Source organism: Bubalus bubalis, chromosome 7 (genome assembly GCF_019923935.1).
Source record: "Bubalus bubalis isolate 160015118507 breed Murrah chromosome 7, NDDB_SH_1, whole genome shotgun sequence".
Taxonomy (NCBI): domain Eukaryota; kingdom Metazoa; phylum Chordata; class Mammalia; order Artiodactyla; family Bovidae; genus Bubalus; species Bubalus bubalis.
Window position 1 is genome coordinate 86028257 of NC_059163.1, and position 19961 is coordinate 86048217.

At 39.2% G+C, this 19961-nt stretch overlaps 1 protein-coding gene across 1 annotated transcript in view; it reads left to right on the top strand.

Moving 5' to 3' along the window:
• The window catches only part of LOC112586229 (bifunctional heparan sulfate N-deacetylase/N-sulfotransferase 4), a 160202-nt gene that overhangs the window by 116104 nt on the left and 24137 nt on the right, over nt 1-19961 (top strand). The window contains exon 6 of the mRNA XM_025290270.3: nt 18415-18511. Coding sequence (XP_025146055.2) covers nt 18415-18511 — 97 coding nt within the window. The remainder of the gene's footprint in view (nt 1-18414; nt 18512-19961) is intronic.

Genomic DNA, 19961 nt, shown 5'->3' on the forward strand with positions numbered 1-19961 from the left:
AATAATGCTTTATATTTGTTTTGTGGATTATTTGCATTTGGGGTTTGTTTTTCTGGGGTTTTGTTTGTTAGTCAGTTGGTTTGGAAGTTTTGCCTAGAGGATATTGTTTCATTGTTGGTATTTTCTCAGAGCTAATCGTTTTGACTTGCATTTAGCGTGGCCACTGACTAGCAGGAAAAATGGTTAGGTGTTAGGTAGCTAGTGTTGCGGAGAAGGCAATGGCACCCCACTCCAGTACTCTTGCCTGGAAAATCCCATGGACGGAGGAGCCTGGTGGGCTATAGTCCACGAGGTCGCTGAGTCGGAAACGACTGAGCGACTTCCCTTTCACTTTTCACTCTCATGCATTGGAGAAGGAAATGGCGACCCACTCCAGTGTTCTTGCCTAGAGAATCCCAGGGACGGGGGAGCCTGGTAGGAGGCCATCTATGGGGTCGCAGAGAGTCGGACACGACTGAAGCGACTTAGCAGCTTAGCAGCAGCTAGTGTTGAGGCAGTCCAAGTGCAGGTTGGAAAAGAATTTCCAGACATAGAACATTTCAGAAAGGAGGAAGTTTATCAAGAAAAAACAGCAGAGATAAAGTGGGCACTGCGAGCACAGTGGGCCAACACCTCCTGTCAGGCCTGGGAGAGTCAACCATTTTTGTGAGTTAATAGCCAGTTTTTATAGCCTCAAGACAAAGGAAATTCCTGCTGGATGGTTTGCATTAGGTGATTGGTTGGGGTGCTATAGCGTGTTTACTGAAGTCGGCATCTTTGCCTAACTGGGAGTCAGCAAGCTTGTTAGTGATTACCAGGGGGCTTTTGGTAACAGTTACAAAGGGGCTTAGTCAGCTTTGGAGGTGACCTTGGTTCTGGGCTCTGCTTCTGTGGCCTTGGTGCAAGGCCTCGCATCTGTGGCTCTGGGGCAGGACCCATCATCTAAGAAGATGGACTTCCCAAGTGGCTCAGCAGAAAAGAACCTGTCTGCAATGCAGGTGCCACAGGAGACACGGGTTGATCCCTGGGTTGGGAAGATCCCTGGAGGAGGAAAGGGCAACCCACTCCAGCATTGTTGCTGGGAAAATCCCATGGACAGAGGAGCCTGGTAGGCAGTCCATGGATAGCATTGCAAAGAGTCGATCACAACTGAGCATCTGACCACACAGAGTACATGTCTAGGAAGACGGAAATCAAGGGCCACCATAATCTAAATGCCTATAACTAGACCTTGATATGTACGTGTACAGCACAGATAGTCTAAATAGAAAAGGAAAGGCAATTTTTGCTTCAAGCCCATACAGATTCTATCTATTGATAAAGAATTGTCAGTTTTAATTCAACTTTTTGTGGGAGCCACCTGAGCCTCAGGGCATGAAAATGTAAACTAGCTGCTTCTTACCATTTATCTAGAAAAATGCTACCTTCTACTTTCTTGGTTCTTTATGCATCAGATTACATTGACCCACACAATCAATAAGCTGACTGCAGAGAGCAGATCAGATGGTCCCCTGCTAAGTAGTCAGTAGAGGAGTAGCATCCTCATTAATGAGAAATCACTGTGAAACACACTTTTTACCATTTCCTCTCCCTCTCTTGTGTTTCTCTTTATTCCATAATTCATGTTACATGCCCTTCTGTGTCTATATGGTAAAAAAAAAAAAAATCCTCCATATGTTTATTGAGCATCTCCTATGTATAAGGCAAGGCTAATTGCTCTAGAAAATTCAAAGAAGAATAAAATGCAGTGCTTTCTCTCAAAGTCAATAGAACATTTTCTTGTTATTTTTATTCAGGGTTACATATTTTTAAATCTGTTTTAAAACAGCTACCGTAAGTCATACTTTATTTTAATGATTTATTCAGCAGTTTGGTGTATATGTTAAGCAGACAGATAAATAAAAACATAGTTTTTATAATGTGTATAGTCATACTACACAGATGTTGAATTTCATAAAGGCAAAACCTTGTGTCCCATAAATGGTAGTTAAAAGTGCTCACATACTTATAAACTTGACAAATCATTGATGGTAAATCAATTCTTTTCTCACATATTTTTATTTATAAGATATCTATAATTCATGGTACAGGAACAATAAAAAGTAGCCAACTTAACAAAGGTCATAGATGATCTAAAAATGAGTCAGTGGCCCCAAACTCTACTATCTTCAGAGGGGAAAAAAATGCTTTTTTAAATGAAAAATTTATACATCTTAATGCTATATGAGTTTTAAAAAATAAATAATTGTGTTCACTGTTAGTTTTCCATCTCAGTGACAGTACTTGTTTTCTTTGGAAATGAGCATAATCAAAAACTCATCAGCTCCAGTAAGATTTGGTCAATATGATGGTTTTAAATTTAATGATCAAATGTTAGATATGAAATACTGTGCTAGTTGAATAGGGGTATAAATGAAAGTTAGAAAAAGAAAATAGTGTTATTCCTTAGAGAACTGCATCACTTTGGAAGACATGGAAACATGCATGCACAAAGAAAAAAAGACATTTGTAAGTGTGACTGTTATAATTTTGAATAGTATCATAGAGGTAAATTCCTAAGGAGTTCTTAATAAATGATATAATTAATCAGAAAAGACATCAGATAGTTCACAAATTTAAGTTGCTGTTTTCATTTATATTTCTATTATGAAAACATAGCTTATTATAAGAGTATTTAAATAATACTCAAGGGTAAATGTTTACTAAAAGTCTCCTGTTAAAAAATAAAATAAAATAAAAGTCTCCTGTTGTAACACATGAATTATACTATTTATATGGTTGCTTTTAACTGAAAAATGAAGTTGTAAACATTTCTTATTAACTAACATTCCATATGTTCCCAAATGTATTTAAGAAAGAAAACAAAGACTAGTAAACAGAAATACAGTTAAGTTGAACAGGGAAATATTCACATATATGAGATTTTGAGAACCATAGACTCACTGAAGCAAAACTTTTCCAGTCATAAAGGATATCCAGTGAACTAGTGAAGTTGCTCAGTCGTCTCCAACTCTTTGTGACCCCATGGGCTGTAGCCTACAAGGCTCCTCCATCCATGGAATTTTCCAGGCAAGAGTACTGGAGTGGGTTGCCATTTCCTTCTCCAGGAAGATATTCCCGACCCAGGGATCGAATCCAGGTCTTCCGCATTGCAGGCAGACACTTACCATCTGAGCCACCAGGGAAGCCAGAAAACTGCAAATGGTCTAGTGAAGATAAAGGGCACAATACTTTTGATTTCCTTTCTATGGTGGTTTTCTCTTCTTCTCATTTCATGTTTATAATAGCAAGCAAACAAAACAGCTATAAGCATTATCATTGTGTCCTTTGAACAGCATCAATTTAATTTTACAAAATATATATAATCTTGAAATTGAAAGTGTCACTCAATCATGTCTGACTCTTTGTAACCCCATGGATTGTAGCCTGTCACATTACTCTGTCCCTGGAATGTTCCAGGCAAGAAGTGGAGTGGGTAGCCATTCCCTTCTCCAGGGATTGAACCCAGGTTTCCTGCACTGCAGGCAGATTCTTTACTACCTGAGCCACAAGGGAAGCCCCACACATAAGCATAACCAACACTAATTAAAGGTTTTACAGTCCATTCATGACAACCCTACAGAGATAAGATCAATTAATATTATGTATCTCTGTCACTACTATACCGGAGAAGGCAATGGCACCCCAGTCCGGTACTCTTGCCTGGAAAATCCCATGGATGGAGGAGCCTGGTGGGCTGCAGTCCATGGGGTTGCTAAGAGTCAGACACGACTGAGCAACTTCACTTTCACATTTCACTTTCCTGCATTGGAGAAGGAAGTGGCAACCCACTCCCGTTGTTCTTGCCTGGAGAATCCCAGGGACGGGGGAGCCTGGTGGGCTGCCGTCTATGGGGTCACACAGAGTCAGACACGACTGAAGCGACTTAGCAGCAGCAGCAGCAGCACTACTATACATTCTCTAAATGTTGCAGATACTGTATTATATTTAATATAAACATGTCTTTTTATTTAGTGTATTTCACTTTTAAAAAGTCAACTGTTATCTTTCCTTAGATTTTCAATTCACGCTTTTTTATTGTCATAAATAAAAAGAAAACGTGCAAAATGATAATCTTAACAGCTATTTAATTTCCGTTGGTTCCTTATGTAGATTTTCATTAGCACCAACTAACAGATATGTGAAAACTTCTTTGTCACCTAATTAAAAAGTGCAATATGAATATCTGTCAATGGCCAGCAGGGAAAGTACAACGCAGAATGTTCTCCCTTCACTGGAAGTGGATTCTTTTGAAGTTGTTTAACATGAGAATATGTACTGCGCACACAAGGAACTCGATCCCTAGAGTACATCCACCTCAGTGCAGTCCCTGGCATGTAAGATTCTTAAAATTATACTCATGGATTTTTATTAGTTCATGCCCCTTTTGTTTGGGTGGAATAATCACTATAAAGCATAAAGGAATAAGGTTTCCTCTTTTTTTTTTTTTTTAACTCCCATTATAGAAACCCAAACCCCAACATGGAGGCAGTTGGAAGGTCAGATCATTGAACATTCACTAATCGATGCTTTTAAGCTCTCAAGCTGTCAGGTTAGCTCAGTCTCAATCTCCAGTCAGTCACTCCAGGGTCTCACTATCAATAAATGTGCCAAGCGTGATGTGGATTCCTGCTCGCCTGTGTGACCAAGGGAATGCTCAAAGAGCTGCAGCTTGTCTCTTTCCAGGCCAGTGTCTCCAAAAGTAAAGAAACAGGGGAACAAAGTCACAGGGTGCCAACCTTAGGGAATTAGCACCTTGGTAGATTCTCGCTGGGAAATCATCTAACTCCCGCTTAGAAATGATGAGATCTGAATGTCTATGACATAAACAAATCACATGGTCTAGTGATACAAACACTGTAGATTCTATAAGTTGGTGCTGACACAGAGAATTAAGGATTGTAACAGCAAGAGGCAGTGGGGCATCTAGCTCAACCTATCCATTTTAGACACCCGAGGAGGTGCAATGTCTTGTTCTAAGTTACTTACTTATTAGGGACAACTCAGAACTGAAGCTCAAGTTGCCTTATTATTCCTGGAACTCCACTTTAGTCCCAACCACACCAAGATGGTAGTTTTATGTTTAGAAAAATAAATATACTTCTATCATTGGCTGTCTATGTAGAACGAAATATCAGGAATACCTTGTGACTTCAGAAGCACAGGATGGAGTACTCAGTGTGAATTTATGCAAACAATGCTTTTGAAATATCTGTATAATAAAAAGAAAGGTCTTTGCCTTCATGGAATTTACAAACCATTATAGCTACTGGTTATGTGAACAAAATGACATCATAAATTTGTCTTCATATTTTCCCCCTTTTTGTTCACTCTGTGCCTTATTTATGACTCTAGTATTGCATTTACCATATGGTATTGCAGACACCTGTACTTGTCATATACCGGCTCATGCAAACCTTAAGGAGTAAGATGTTCGTAATCTAGAACCTAGCATAGTACCATAGCTACTGTCATTAAAGTGTCACAAATGTATCAGCAAACACAGAGGGTGTGTGTTTTTGTGTGCAAAAGAGCAATGACAATGGCACACTTGGTTCTTGGTAAGAGCAGGCATATAATGGGACGTGACCTCGAGGAGCACACGCGAGCCAGTAGGAAAGCTTTGCGAGCTGTCAGAGTAATTTGGGTTTGATAGGCAACAAGTGTGTTTTGAAGATGAGCGGGAAATACTTTTTTAAGTGTTGGCCAAAAGAGATCATAGCAGAAGTTTTTGTTTGTTTGTTTGTTTTCCGTGACAAATGAGAACAGGGAGGAGCTGAAGTTAGGTAATAATCTAGATATGAGAGAGGGAAGCCCTGAGTAGCTTCATGGCTATGGGGGGAAAATGTGAGACCTTAAAAGAAAAAGTGTTAGAAATTATTTGTGGGTGAGACCCTGAGATTAAAGGAACTCTGATATATAAGTAATTATCCCCATAGCTGGGGAAATAAGAGTTCTATAATTTCATAGTCTTCACTTCCCTTTATTCATCTTTTAGCCTTTCCGGTGAAATAGCCAGAACAATTTTATCACTTCACACTCAGAGCAGAGGCCAGTCTTCATCATCATCTGATACATTTTTCCTATTCACCATGTGGATTCACGTGTTGCAGCACTACATTTCTCTTCTTAATTCCGAATAGTATTTAAACCTTTCAGAAATTCTTCCCAAATACTCAGGTAATTCCTCATGATTTTAATTCTTTTAGTATTTTAGTTCTTTAGTTTACCATGAACCATTTCATTCTTTTGATCACACAAGGCTGTCAGACATTCTGACATCCAGAAATGGTGACATAAGTCATGGATTTTTCTTTTCCCGTCAATCAGTTGCAAACACAATCTTGTCAGGTGTCAAATTCTCCACACAAGTACCTTACTAAGGTTTCATCATGGAAAAACTACTTGCAGATAGCAGAAGAAAAAAAAATTATAATACTTTCATACTTGATGAATCAAAATCATCATCAGATAACTATTTTGAATCCCTAATCCAAGTATAACAATAAAAACTGAATTTTTTGTGTATGCCCTACAGAAATGTCTGATAACTTTTAATATACTACAAGTGAAACATTATATGAGACCAACCTATTAAGAAGAGTTTAAAATACAGTTTATTTCATTGAGTTGGTTATCCAGATTCCCTGATAGTATATTCATAAGCCATAAATAATAATATAAGGTATTGTATGCAAGAGTGTACAGTCATGTTTGAAGATACTCAGAGCTACAGAGTAAACTTGTCACTTCTCCCTGGGCTCAACTGTGCTTTTGAGAATATTTCACGGGAAAATACAAATAGTGTGAATTTATTGAATAAAGATGGTGTAATATGGTGAAGAATGCACAGGTGTTTAGGATAAATCAGAGGTATTTTGTGCTTAAAGCAATTCTTGTGGCACTATTACCATGAACCACAGGCCTCTTTCACCAATCTCACCCCAGAGGCAGGCATTTATGCACCTTTGTAAATCAGACTGGGCTTCCCAGGTGGTGCTAGTGATAAAGAACCTTCCTGGGTTCGATCCCTGGGTCAGGAAGATCCTCTGGAGGAGGGCATGGCAACCCACTCCAGTGGCGGGCTACAGTCCATAGGCCCCAAAGAGTCAGACACAACTGAAGCAATTTAGCATGCAGGCACAAATCCGAGTACTTTGGTAGAAAAGTTTTCTGAATAAGAATCAGACTATTACACAGGAGTTCTGTGGAGAAAGCATTCATTATGGATCAGTGCACACAGAAAGAAAAAGCTTTTCCACGGAGCTGATGGACTCCCTGGCTTTTGTGATGTGCAGGTCGAATTGAGTCTTTGCAAAGATGGTGTGTGTCTCAGAGTTTCTCCATAAGGATTTGCTGACTGAAGCACTGAGGATACATATCCCTAACCTATTAAAATTCTTCATCAGTGTACGTGGATTGTATTAGGCTTAAATGACTTTGAGAGACAAAACATTGAAAGTCACCAGCTTGTATGATGCAGACTTGGAAAAGAATTTTCTTTAAAGATGTGTGCATGGCAAAGTTTAGTAAGCAGAATAAAATTTAAAACAACACACCAAGATGGGAGGAAGCTGAAGAACTTGAAAAACAAAAACACCTTTCATAGCATTCTCCTTTAAAGAGTGAGGTCAGAATAGCAGAAAGCAAGCATAGGGAATGGAGAGAAAACTGATAACCTGGAAATGTTTCTAATTAACAAAATAATCCTTCTACCTTGAGCACTGGGCAATTTTAATGTTTCAGCTATTAAGGTCTAGAATCTCCTAGTTATCTGGAAAAGACACATGACCTGAGAGAGGATAATCAGTCCAATCAGTTCCATGGTGTCCTTCTCAGGGAAGGGTGTGAAGAAGCGGTGAGCAGAACAAATTGTTGGTAAAGAAAAGGCAGGTAGGTTGGAATAACCAGATCTAATGAGAGCAAAAGTTATTTTCATCATTCTATAAAACATGAATTTCAGGATCAGGACAGTGGTGTGACTTTTTTAAAGTATGTGTCTCTAGCTTGATAGTAAATTTGAAATTTTTACTTAATTAGAGAGGGAAAATCTGAGTGCTCATACCCTTCTTAGTAACATAATTTCACCAGAATTTTTTGCCTTTTCTAAGTCTGGTTAATCATCTCAGGGAATCTCGTGTCCACTCTACCTATATCTACCAAAAAGTAAATTTGCCTCACCTCATCATATATTCCATGTACAAAATCTACCTGTATCCCGTTTACCTGTGTGAGAGATAGTTGCACGCATTTTCACTATGCTGGCACTGTTATCATATACACTGCCTAAAGCAGCTTTAACTGAGTATTTTTCCAAAATTTCAGCATATCTATCATGCTAGATACTAAAAACAGAAAATTACAGTGTGTAACAGTTTCAGATATGTAGGGAACACTCAGGGATATAATTGCTTTATAAATTTCTGATCTTTAGAATTAAAACAATAACAATGGCACAAAGTACGAGAAAGTGCATGCAAATGAACCCCTTTTCTTATAATCACTGTAGAATCTTCTCCCCCTGCATCCCTTCTCTCATACACACACACACACACACACACACACACACGTGCAATTTAACAGCAGAGACAACCCCAGCTTTGGATTTCAAATCTGAAACTAATGTCCTGTGTCACCTTCAGCAAGACCTAAATAAAACACCTTGCATCTCAGCTTCCTCAGCTATAAAGAAGGGATAATAATATCTGTCTTGCCAGGTTGCTTTGAGGATTAGAAATAATCTATATCAAGCAAGTGCCTGGAATATAGACGGTGATCAATAAAAGTTAGAAATTATGTGAGCTGTTATTCAGACAATAAAAGGAGAGTCAGAGTAGGAAAAGTCTAAACAAACATTTTCAGAATATAAAATAGGAAATGCAAACATCCTGTTATTAAAGCTGTGATTAACAGAGACAAGAAGGAACATACCAAGAAAAGAGATGAAAGAAGAAATGTGGGCATCCCAATAGCCCTAAAATGGTCTAACATAGAAGGAAAGCAGTTAGAAATAAAGTCTATCCAGACCAATGTAAACAAATGCCACCAATTATAAAATACCTACAGGAAACACTGAAGTAGTATAAATTGAATTAATAATAAAAACATTTGGGACAGAAATATACCTGATAAGGAAACAGCTTGGAGTTTCTTCAGGCAAACTTGAAGCTATAGGCTATTCTACTAAATGATGCAAAGACTCCTAATTCAGTTCAGGAATTAGGAATTCCTAATTCCTAATTCAGTTGATTTCTGGATATTTTTTCTTCACATTGTATTATATTTAAACATAATCTAGATATATTTACTGCTTTCTCAGATGGCTTTTTAAAAATGTTATTTTATTTTTTAAAAAGCTTTTAATGTTGTGTCGGAGTATAACTGATTAACAACACTATGGTAAGTTCAGATGAACAGCAAAGGGACTCAGCATACATATCCATGTACCCATTCTCCCCCTTATCCTATTTTCCTCTTATCCTCTTATCTTATTTTGGGATATTCTTGCTATTTGGCTACTCCAACTCATCCACTTCATTATTTCAGCACTTGTTGTCATTCAGGGCTCAACTCACGTATCACCCCAAGCCAGAGGCCTTCCCTGATGACTAGAGCCAAAGCACTTCCTCCCATTTCTGTCTCTTTGTAAGAGCTTCCTGTCATATTTCCTTCACTGCATTTCAGTACCCAGAATTATTTAATTCAAGTGTGTGTTTCTAGTAATAGTATGTAACATGCATACTAATAGTTGGTTATATTTCCAATAATTATATTCAACTAGAATGTAAGTTCTCTGAAGAGGAGACCTCTGTCTTCTTGATTGCTACACTCTAATACATAAGAGTTGCTTGATAAATATGGACTGAATGGTTGATTAACTGTGATAGGATGGGCACCATAAACATTTGGTATAAGCATAGGCAGGCTTTGATACATGTTTGAAAACTATTGTAGTATAAACTGTGTAGATATTTTACTTCTCAAACACCCACAAAAATTTCAGTCACTGATGATGTTCTTCATGGTGGCCCCAGAAGCTATTTGTTGCTATTTACTCATATGATCACTATAGAATTTAATCTTTATTCTCCTCATATTATCATTTAACTGCATCATTTGCAAAGAAATTTAGTTTTCTACTATATTTTAGATATTAAGCAATAGGAAAGCAGTGTCAATTGCCTATTCTTATTGCATTTCACCATATATAACTCAACAAAGAACAAATCTCAGAATAGGTGTTCAGTTCATTTGCTCAAATGGTTTTCTTACAAAGTGGATGAGCAAACTGATTGATTTTTTCAGTGCCACTATTGAAAGTCAAAATCTTTTGTGAGACCTCTCTTGGTTCTGTATGTTTGACTAAACCTCTTTTCTTCTTTATCACAATATACATAGCTTTGCCATTCAAATTTCTGCATGCAAAACTGGTGAAACAAAACTTTCACAGAAATAGGCAGATTGAAGACTTGGAAAGAGTTTGACTCTCACACACAGAACATGGATAAACACTCATTTTGGCAGACAAAGACACTAGTTGTTTTAGTTGTACTTTCCCAGGAAATTAAACTGATGGGAGTAAACTATAAAATAAAATTACCTGGTGCTAAGGTGGGCTTTCCTGATGGCTCAGAAGACAAAGAATCTGCCTGCAAAGCAGAAGATCTGAGTTCGATCCCTGGATTGGGAAGATTCCTTGGAGAAGGGAATGGCAACCCACCCCTGGAGAGTATTCTTGCCTGGAGAGTTCCATGGACAGAGGAGCCTGGCTGGCTACAGTCCACGGGGTCACAGAGTTGGACAACTGAGCTCCTAACACTCTGGCACACTGGCAAGATGTTACAATATTTCTAGATTCAAATTTAGAGGAATCAAGGGATTATTTATATTGTGTGCATGCTCAGCCACTCAGTCTGATTCTGTGACCCCACAGACTATAGCCCCCCAGGCTCCTCTGTCCATGTAATTTTTCAGGCAAGCATACTGGAGTGAGTTGCCATTTCCTTCTCCAGGGGATCTTCCCAACCCAGGGATCGAACCTGTGAGTCCTGCGTCTCCTGCATTGGCAGGTGCATTCTTTACCATTGCACCACCTTGGAAGCACTTTAAGTATAATAAGTGTGAAAAAAAAATATCCATGAATAAACTGAATTAGGATTATATAGGAGTCTCTGGATAATATGGTAGAAGAATCCCTAGCTTCAAGTTTGCCTATATCTCATGCATCCCAGGAGTCTAGCCATCCAACTCTGAGAATGGGCAGTCACCTTAGTTGCTGGTGCTTCTGACAAGGACCAGGAAGTCAGATCTCAGGATGAATATCTGCAATAAACCAGTCCATCAGCAAGTGTAATCTCTTTCTGCTGCTTCAGTTGCCTAACTAATCTGAACAAAGGGAAAAAAAAGAGTTTATGGGAGATTACAGAATAAACTTCCCAGGTGGTGCTAGTGGTAAAGAACCTGCCTGCCAATGCAGGAGACGTAATAAACATGGGTTTGATCCCTGGATTGGGCAGATTCCCCTGAAGTAGGAAATGGCAACCTGATTCAGTATTCTTGGCTGGAAAATCCCATGGACAGTGGAGCTTGGCAGGTTACAGTCCAGGGGGTTGCAAAGAGTTGGACACGACTGAGCGACTGAGCCCACAGAGTAAGCACTTTTTTTTATAGAGCACAATTTAATGTTGTCTAACAGTGGAAACAGTGTCAGACTTTATTTTTTTGGACTCCAAAATCACTGCAGATGGTGACTGCAGCCATGAAATTAAAAGACACTTACTCCTTGGAAGGAAAGTTATGACCAACCTAGATAGCATATTCAAAAGCAGAGACATTACTTTGCCAACAAAGGTCAGTCTAGTCAAGGCTATGGTTTTTCCTGCGGTCATGTATGGATGTGAGAGTTGGACTGTGAAGAAGGCTGAGCGCCGAAGAATTGATGCTTTTGAACTGTGGTGTTGGAGAAGACTCTTGAGAGTCCCTTGGACTGTAAGGAGATCCAACCGGTCCATTCTGAAGGAGATCAGCCCTGGGATTTCTTTGGAAGGAATGATGCTAAAGCTGAAACTCCAGTACTTTGGCCACCTCATGTGAAGAGTTGACTCATTGGAAAAGACTCTGATGCTGGGAGGGATTGGGGGCAGGAGGAGAAGGGGACAACAGAGATAAGATGGCTGGATGGCATCACTGACTCGATGGATGTGAGTCTGGGTGAACTCCGGGAGTTGGTGATGGACAGGGAGGCCTGGCATGCTGCGATTCATGGGGTCGCAAAGAGTCGGACACGACTGAGCGACTGATCTGATCTGATCTGAATATATTAACTCATTTAATGTTCTCAATAACTGTGCAAGGTAAACAATATCAATCATGATTTAATGGATAAGAAACCTGAAGTCCAGAGAGTTTGGGGAAATTGCTTAAGACACAAGCCTCCTGAGCTCACACTCTTAACTACGGAGCTCTGCTGCACCACCAAAATAAATAGGAATGATTTATGGCAGATATTAGCTTCAATGAGAAGAATTGGCAAGATTTTGACCCTGAATTGTAGAAAAAAAATAAAAGTGTTGCCCAGAAATATAAATAATTCAAAGATTCACATGCGGGTATGAGTATATCTATAATAGTGAATACAGCAGAACGGAAGCTTCGGTTGGTGTTGGTATTTGTTAATTCGGTGCCAGTCTCTCAGTCCTGTCTGACACTTTGCAACCCCATAGACTATAGCCCACCAGGCTCCTCTGTGTCCATGGAATTTTCCAGGCAAGAATACTGGAGTGGGTAGCCATTCCCTCCTCCAGGGGATCTTCCTGACCAAGGGATCAAACCCAGGTCTCCTGCACTGCAAGCAGAGGCCGATGAATAGGTTTGAAGTATTTGTTGACGATTCACTATGAGACAAAAAGATTGTGCCAACATATAAACAATCTACATCAAAAGCAACCGGTTACTTCATCCAGAATCTTTTTTTTTTTTTTTCCTGCAGTGAAATGTTCTTGTTGAAGCATGCAGTGCAGTAATTCATATTGTGACACAAATTTTTTATCTTCTCACAAGAATCACAGTGAGAATATGGCAATGTTGCTATAAGGATGGCATTCCAAAAATACAGGGGCTAAATAGGAAGATATTTCTCACTCATATAACTACCTGAAAAATGGGCAGGCAGTCTAGGAGAGTTAGATGGCTCTGTTCTACATGGTTATCCAGGGCCCCAGTTTGGCAGGTATTCAACATATATACAGTTTCCACTTCTGAGTCCAAGGCAGGTGGTGCAATTGTAGCCATATTACAGCTGGCAGTAAGTAGAAAAGGGGAAATCTAGGGAGAGTGACTTTAAGATATTTTACGTCATTTTGTCTTACTTAAACTGGAGTGACTCATATGAAGGAAGCTAAATTCAAGAGATTATGAATATAATCTCTAGCTGGGAAGCCAGAGACTAAACAAAATAGTGATGTTCTGTCACTCAAGGAAGAAAAGGAGACAAGATAGTTTAGCCTTCTCTGCTATAGCAGAAATTATGTTCAGAGAGTTAAGCTAAAGTTAGACTACAGAGAATTTGAGATTGAATACTGAATAAAAAGATTGCAGAAAATAGAAACACTAGTAAAAATAAAATAAATTTCAGTTATGTAAAATAGATAAGAATTATTGCGCTTATTGGCTTGTAATCAACTCCTTGATCACAGTTTCTATAGATGAATTCATCAAGAAATTCAAGATGTATAGGAGAACCTTTTGTAAGGCAAATTCTCACAGATTGCATACATAACTGGCGTTTTTGTATTATGCTGTACTCTTGTTCCAGTGAAAGATGGCGATGGAAAATGCATCAGTTCTGTGATAGGGATCTGGTTCAATGATTGGTCAAGGAAACACTTTCAGGAAAAGCTTATAAGGGAAAATGTGGAACAGGAAAAAGCAGAGCATGATGCAGTCTTAGAAAAGTCAGGCCTCAACTGGATCTGCAGGGAGAGAGCTAATCATACAAATTGTCTGACCTTGAAGCAAGCTGGTCAGGCTGTCACACCCCTGAATCAGTCAATCACTGGACATGGGCCATCTCTGGAAAGTGGCAAGGGATGCATGACTTCATGTCAAGTGGCTTCTATTTGGCCAAGGCAGTACTGTCTCCCCAGCTTGTCAGAAATAGGGTGTTTCCTTCAGTGGAGGAAAAGGCATTCAACCTCTACCACTGCCCCATCCACACCTTGTACCACAAAGCTATACTTGCTTCTCATAGTACACTCACCCAGGCACAATTTTTCCACAATTGTGAACATAATTCCTGGGGAAACCTATAAGAGGAAGGTCATTAGGAGAAACTGCAGCCTCATTGCTGCAGCCAATTCCAAAGCTGAAACCAATGCACATTTTCTCCATATTTTCCCACCTCTATATCCCCTACTCTGGCTTTCCCCCAGCCAGTGGGTAACAGTCCTGCTGGTATGGAAAGCTGACCTGGTGTGTCGAGTAGTTTCAGGACCAACTTCAGTAGTAGCAGCTTTAGTTTGTCCCACTAATTCCTTTCTTATAATTTTCTCTGGGGATTATGACACAGGAAGGCTATGCCTGGATAAAGATAACTTATGAAGAACTGTACCAAAAAGATCTTCACGACCCAGTTAATCATGATGGTGTGATCACTCACCTAGAGCCAGACATCCTGGAATGTGAAGTCAAGTGGGCCTTAGAAAGCATCAGTACGAACAAAGCTAGTGGAAGTGATGGAATTCCAGTTGAGCTCTTTCAAATCCTGAAAGATGATGCTGTGAAAGTGCTGCACTCAATATGCCAACAAATTTGGAAAACTCAGCAGTGGCCACAGGACTGGAAAAGGTCAGTTTTCATTCCAATCCCAAAGAAAGGCAATGCCAAAGAATGCTCAAACTACTGCACAATTGCACTCATCTCACACGCTAGTAAAGTAATGCTCAAAATTCTCCAAGCCAGGCTTCAGCAATACGTGAACCGTGAACTTCCAGATGTTCAAGCTGGTTTTAGAAAAGGCAGAGGAACCAGAGATCAAATTGCCAACATCCGCTGGATCATGGAAAAAGCAAGAGAGTTCCAGAAAACCATCTATTTCTGCTTTATTGACTGCCAAAGCCTTTGACTGTGTGGATCACAATAAACTGTGGAAAATTCTTCAAGAGATGGGAATACCAGACCACCTGACCTGCTTCTTGAGAAATCTATATGCAGATCAGGAAGCAACAGTTAGAACTGGACATGGAACAACAGACTGGTTCCAAATAGAAAAAGGAATACGTCAAGGCTATGTATTGTCACCCTGCTTATTTAACTTATATGCAAAGTACATCATGAGAAATGCTGGGCTGGAAGAAGCACAAACTGGAATCAAGATTGCCGGGGGAAATATCAATAACCTCAGATATGCAGATGACATCACCCTTATGGCAGAAAGTTAAGAAGAACTAAAGAGCCTCTTGATGAAAGTGAAAGAGGAGAGTGGAAAAATTGGCTTAAAGCTCAACATTCAGAACACGATCATGGCATCTGGTCCCATCACTTCATGGCAAATAGATGAGGAAACATTGGAAACAGTGGCTGAATTTATTTTGGAGGGGGGGCTCCAAAATCACTGCAGATGGTGATTTCAGCCATGAAAATAAAAGATGGTTACTCCTTGGATGGAAAGTTGTGACCAACCTAGACAGCATATTAAAAAGCAGAGACATTACTTTGCCAACAAAGGTCCGTCTAGTCAAAGCCATGGTTTTTCCAGTAGTCATGTATGGATGCAAGCGTTGGACCATAAGGAAGGCTGAGTGCTGAAGAATTGATGTGTTTGAACTGTGGTGTTGGAGAAGACTCTTGAGAGTCCCTTGGACAGCAAGGACATCAAACCAGTCAATCTTAAAGGAAATCATTCCTGAACATTCATTGGAAGGACTGAAGCTGAAGCTCCATTACTTTGGCACGGACTGAAGCTGAAGCTCCATTACTTCGGCACCTGATGCGAAGAGCCTACTCATTGGAAAAAACCCTGATACTGGAAAAGACTGAAGGCAGGAGAAGAAGGGGGCAACAGGATGAGATGGTTGGATGGCATCACTGAATCAATGGCCATGATGTAGAGGCATCAGTGAGACCATGATAGGTAACATGGGGTCTGGGCACTAACTTGTAAAGTTTACTTGTAGCCTTTGTATCTTCTTGAAATAAATTGCAGCTGTATCACTCCATCTTATAATGAATAGCTACTGGGTATACTTGAACTTATGACTTGGTTGGTCTGTCAGCATTAAACTTATGATAGTGAATTGTGACCATGTGATTACTTTGAAAATCCATGACAAACATAATCTCTTCCAGGGCCCAGTAGCATGCCAGGAGCTACTGTTTGAATGATGTGCTGCAGAACCGTAGGGTAAACACTGATTCTCCTCTGGGGCTTGACCAAAACTCTGTTTGGTGTCCTTTTATACCATAGAGGCCATGGTCCCATGGGTCTGCCACAATGCATGGCCCAATCGGGAGGACTGCTTAGACTTCAGACTTACCTCTTGCAGGGCTCTTTCTTGTTCTGGGTTCCATCAAAACCAGCAGGTTTCTGCATCATTCAGTCGGTGACTCAGAGAAGTATTTCCTAGGCCCCCCCCCAAAAAAAAATGTGTCTAAAACCCAAAGAAGCCTATCAAGCTTTGTGCTTCTATCTTAGTGAAAGTGAAAGTGTTAGTCACTCAGTCGTGTCCAACTCTTTGAGACCCCATGGACTGTAGCCCGCCAGGTTTCTCTGTCCAAAGAATTCTGCAGGCAAGAATACTGGAGTGGGTTGCCATTCTCTCCATCAGGGGATCTTCCCAAGCCGGGGATCAAACCCAGGTCTCCTGCATTGCAGGCAGATTCTCTATTGTCTGAGCCACCAGGGAAGCTGCTCTATCTTAGTAGTAGGAATTGCAAAGTACAATACTCACCTTTTACTTTGGAAGGCATGTCAGCACATGCTGCAGGCCACTGGGCCTCTAAAAACCAACCAAGGTGATAGGCTCCTGAAACTTGGCTGGTTTAGTGAAAGCATTCTTCAGAGGAACTTGGGTGACATAATATTAGAGCAGATATGTATTTAAAAAAATTGATTTAAGTACATAAATATGAACCATAAATGATTAATTATCTTATGCCATTTTTAAACTTGAATAATAAATGTAAAATTATAATTGTTTTAATGGTCAACATATGTTTTTTAGAAAGAATTTTGCAAAAATAATTTTTGAATATATTTATTAATTAGATTACTAATATGAGAAAACCATTTTGTCAGTCAATATTTTGAAAGTGGTATCACTATCATTTACCCTTTTTTAAAAGATCATTTATTTATTTATGACTGTCCTGGGTCTTTGTTGCTTTGCCTGGGCTTTCCCTAGTTGTAGCCAGTGGGGGAAACTCTTGGTGCAGCACACAGGCTCTTCATTGCAGTGACATCCCTTGTTGTGGAGCACAAGCTTTAGGGCACACAGGCTTCAGTAGTTGTGACACATGGGTTTGGTAGTTGCAGCTCGTGGGCTGTAGAGTACAGACTAGGTGGCTTGGCACACAGGCCACGTGCTCATGGGCATGTGGAATCTTACCAGACTGGGGATTGAACCAGCGTCCCTTGCATTGGCAGGTGGATTCTTATCCACTGAACCAGTAGGGAAGTCCTTAGGACTTTTACTCCTCAAGTGTCATGATTTGGATGGTAAATTTGGACCTCTCGACTTGAACAGAATGGAGGCTGGTATAAGAGAAAGTTGAGATGGGGATAAAATTGGATGTATGGCTATGTTGGGTCATTTCCTCACCACGTCTGTGCAACAGTGACATATACACAATTTAAATTATTGTTTAGGAGGAAAGGAGGGGCTAGAAATAATCGTGGTATCTGCTTGTGGAATATGGCCAAACTATGAGATTATCTGGATCAGCAGAGAATAACATATAGTGTAAAAAGGGAAGAAAAAATTGGCCAAGTCCAGAGTTCAAGGATGACTTTCCAGCCCTCTAGAGAAAAACAAGTAGAAATAATTAGGGCAGAGCACAGATATCTGAAAACCTGAGTTCAAACCAGGTAGAAACAAGCTAAGGATGAGGTATACAGACGTAAAACATGAATTCAGAGGTAGGGTGGAATCTCAGAAGTTAGAACAGCAAGCCAAGCCTGAGAAGAGTGACGGCAGGAGAGACTTTATTCAGAGTTCTAACCTTGAAGGAAAGGATGGTGCCATTTTAGAAGGAAACAATTTGAAAATCAGAACCAGAACAAGGTCTAACTCCTAGCTTACGGGTATCAGGCAAGAAGTTGATCCTGTGGTTTGACAATTTTTATGGAACAGAGCCAGGTATTGATTACACAATAAGATTCATTATTCTTCCTTATTGCAGAATCCATGTGATGATAAAAGACACAAAGACATATGGTCCAGAGAGAAAACTTGTGACCATTTACCAAAATTCCTTGTAATTGGGCCACAAAAAACAGGTAAGACTAACCAACTGTGCAGTTTGTGGGGTTTATTGCGTTTCTTTGTTTGTCATGAAACACAGTGTCATATAGTATTTGATTAAGTTTGCCTTGGTGAAATATTTAGCCATTCAAGTTCATTATTGAATTTCTCTTCATCACTATGGATCATCTTTATGCCATGATCCTCTAAGGGAGCCTAAAGTTGCTCATTTAATTAATTAAGACTTATGGACTAAATTTTTAACTATGAATTTTAAAGCTGTTCAACAGACAACACATTTTTGACAACTTTGAGCTTATATGTCACAGTTGTGGTATCTGATTGTTAATTTCTACCCTTTTTAGTGGCTTTGCCTCATTAACTGCTGAATTAAGTTATAAAAGAGAACTTGGGCTTCATTCAAAATATTTTATACTGTGTATCAACCTTGAATTGATTTTTTTTCAGAACCACTGTCATTATCACCTTCAAATATTCTACCTGTGTGGTTTGTTTGTTTCTTTGCTTGTTTTCAAATAATCCTTATGTATACATATGTTTTGGATTTATTTTCTGATGCACCTTAGGCTTATTAGGCAGCTTTTCCCCATGATATTTTCTCATGTGCTGAAGGACATGTGTATAACAATGCAGTAAAAGAGAGTGACGGTATTTTGCCAATGAGATGACACTTTCAATTAGACTATTTTATACTTTCTTCAGCATGTGACAGCTTTATATACTTTGCTCATGTCCTGATTAATTAAACTTTTTATTGACTTGCTGTATTTTGAATTCACAACTCTGACTACAAGCATTTTCATCAGTGAGTGCACAAACCATAACACAAAACAAACAGTCACGATAAATAAGCCTGGCCCAGATGAAGATATTTGTAATACAAGCAAGTAGATCATTTTAAAGGTTGTGGACAAAATTTCCAGACTATTAGATATTGGCTGTCGAAATCTTTTCTTCCTCCAGGAATATAAATTGTGTTGCAACAATAAGTTACACGTGTGCAGGGAGAAAAAAAATGCAGCATGTATTTTCATATATATCACTTTTGTTATTGTTCTTGTTATTTAAAATGTTCATTAATTTTCCACTAACTCCCTCACAGCTGTTCTAACACTGGAATGACGACTAAAGAAAGAAAGCATTTCTATGTTGTAAAATTATGTTGAAATTTTAATTTAAAATCATATCTTCTATCATTTGTCATTGAATATTACTACTTCTTAGTTCTACTAGGACACTACAGGTTAATAAGTATAAATCTAGTTTTCCTCTTTGCTGGTTGTATTTATAAAGACAATAACTTATACCTTTAGATTTTCATATTTGACCTACCAGTGTGGAAATGATAAAGCTTTTAGCTGGTTTGAGCTTTCCCAAGATGAACAAACAAGTCAAAGAAATTGGATGATGATTTTTTATATGCTATAAAAATGAAATCTCCTTAAGGGCATTTATTAAATTTTG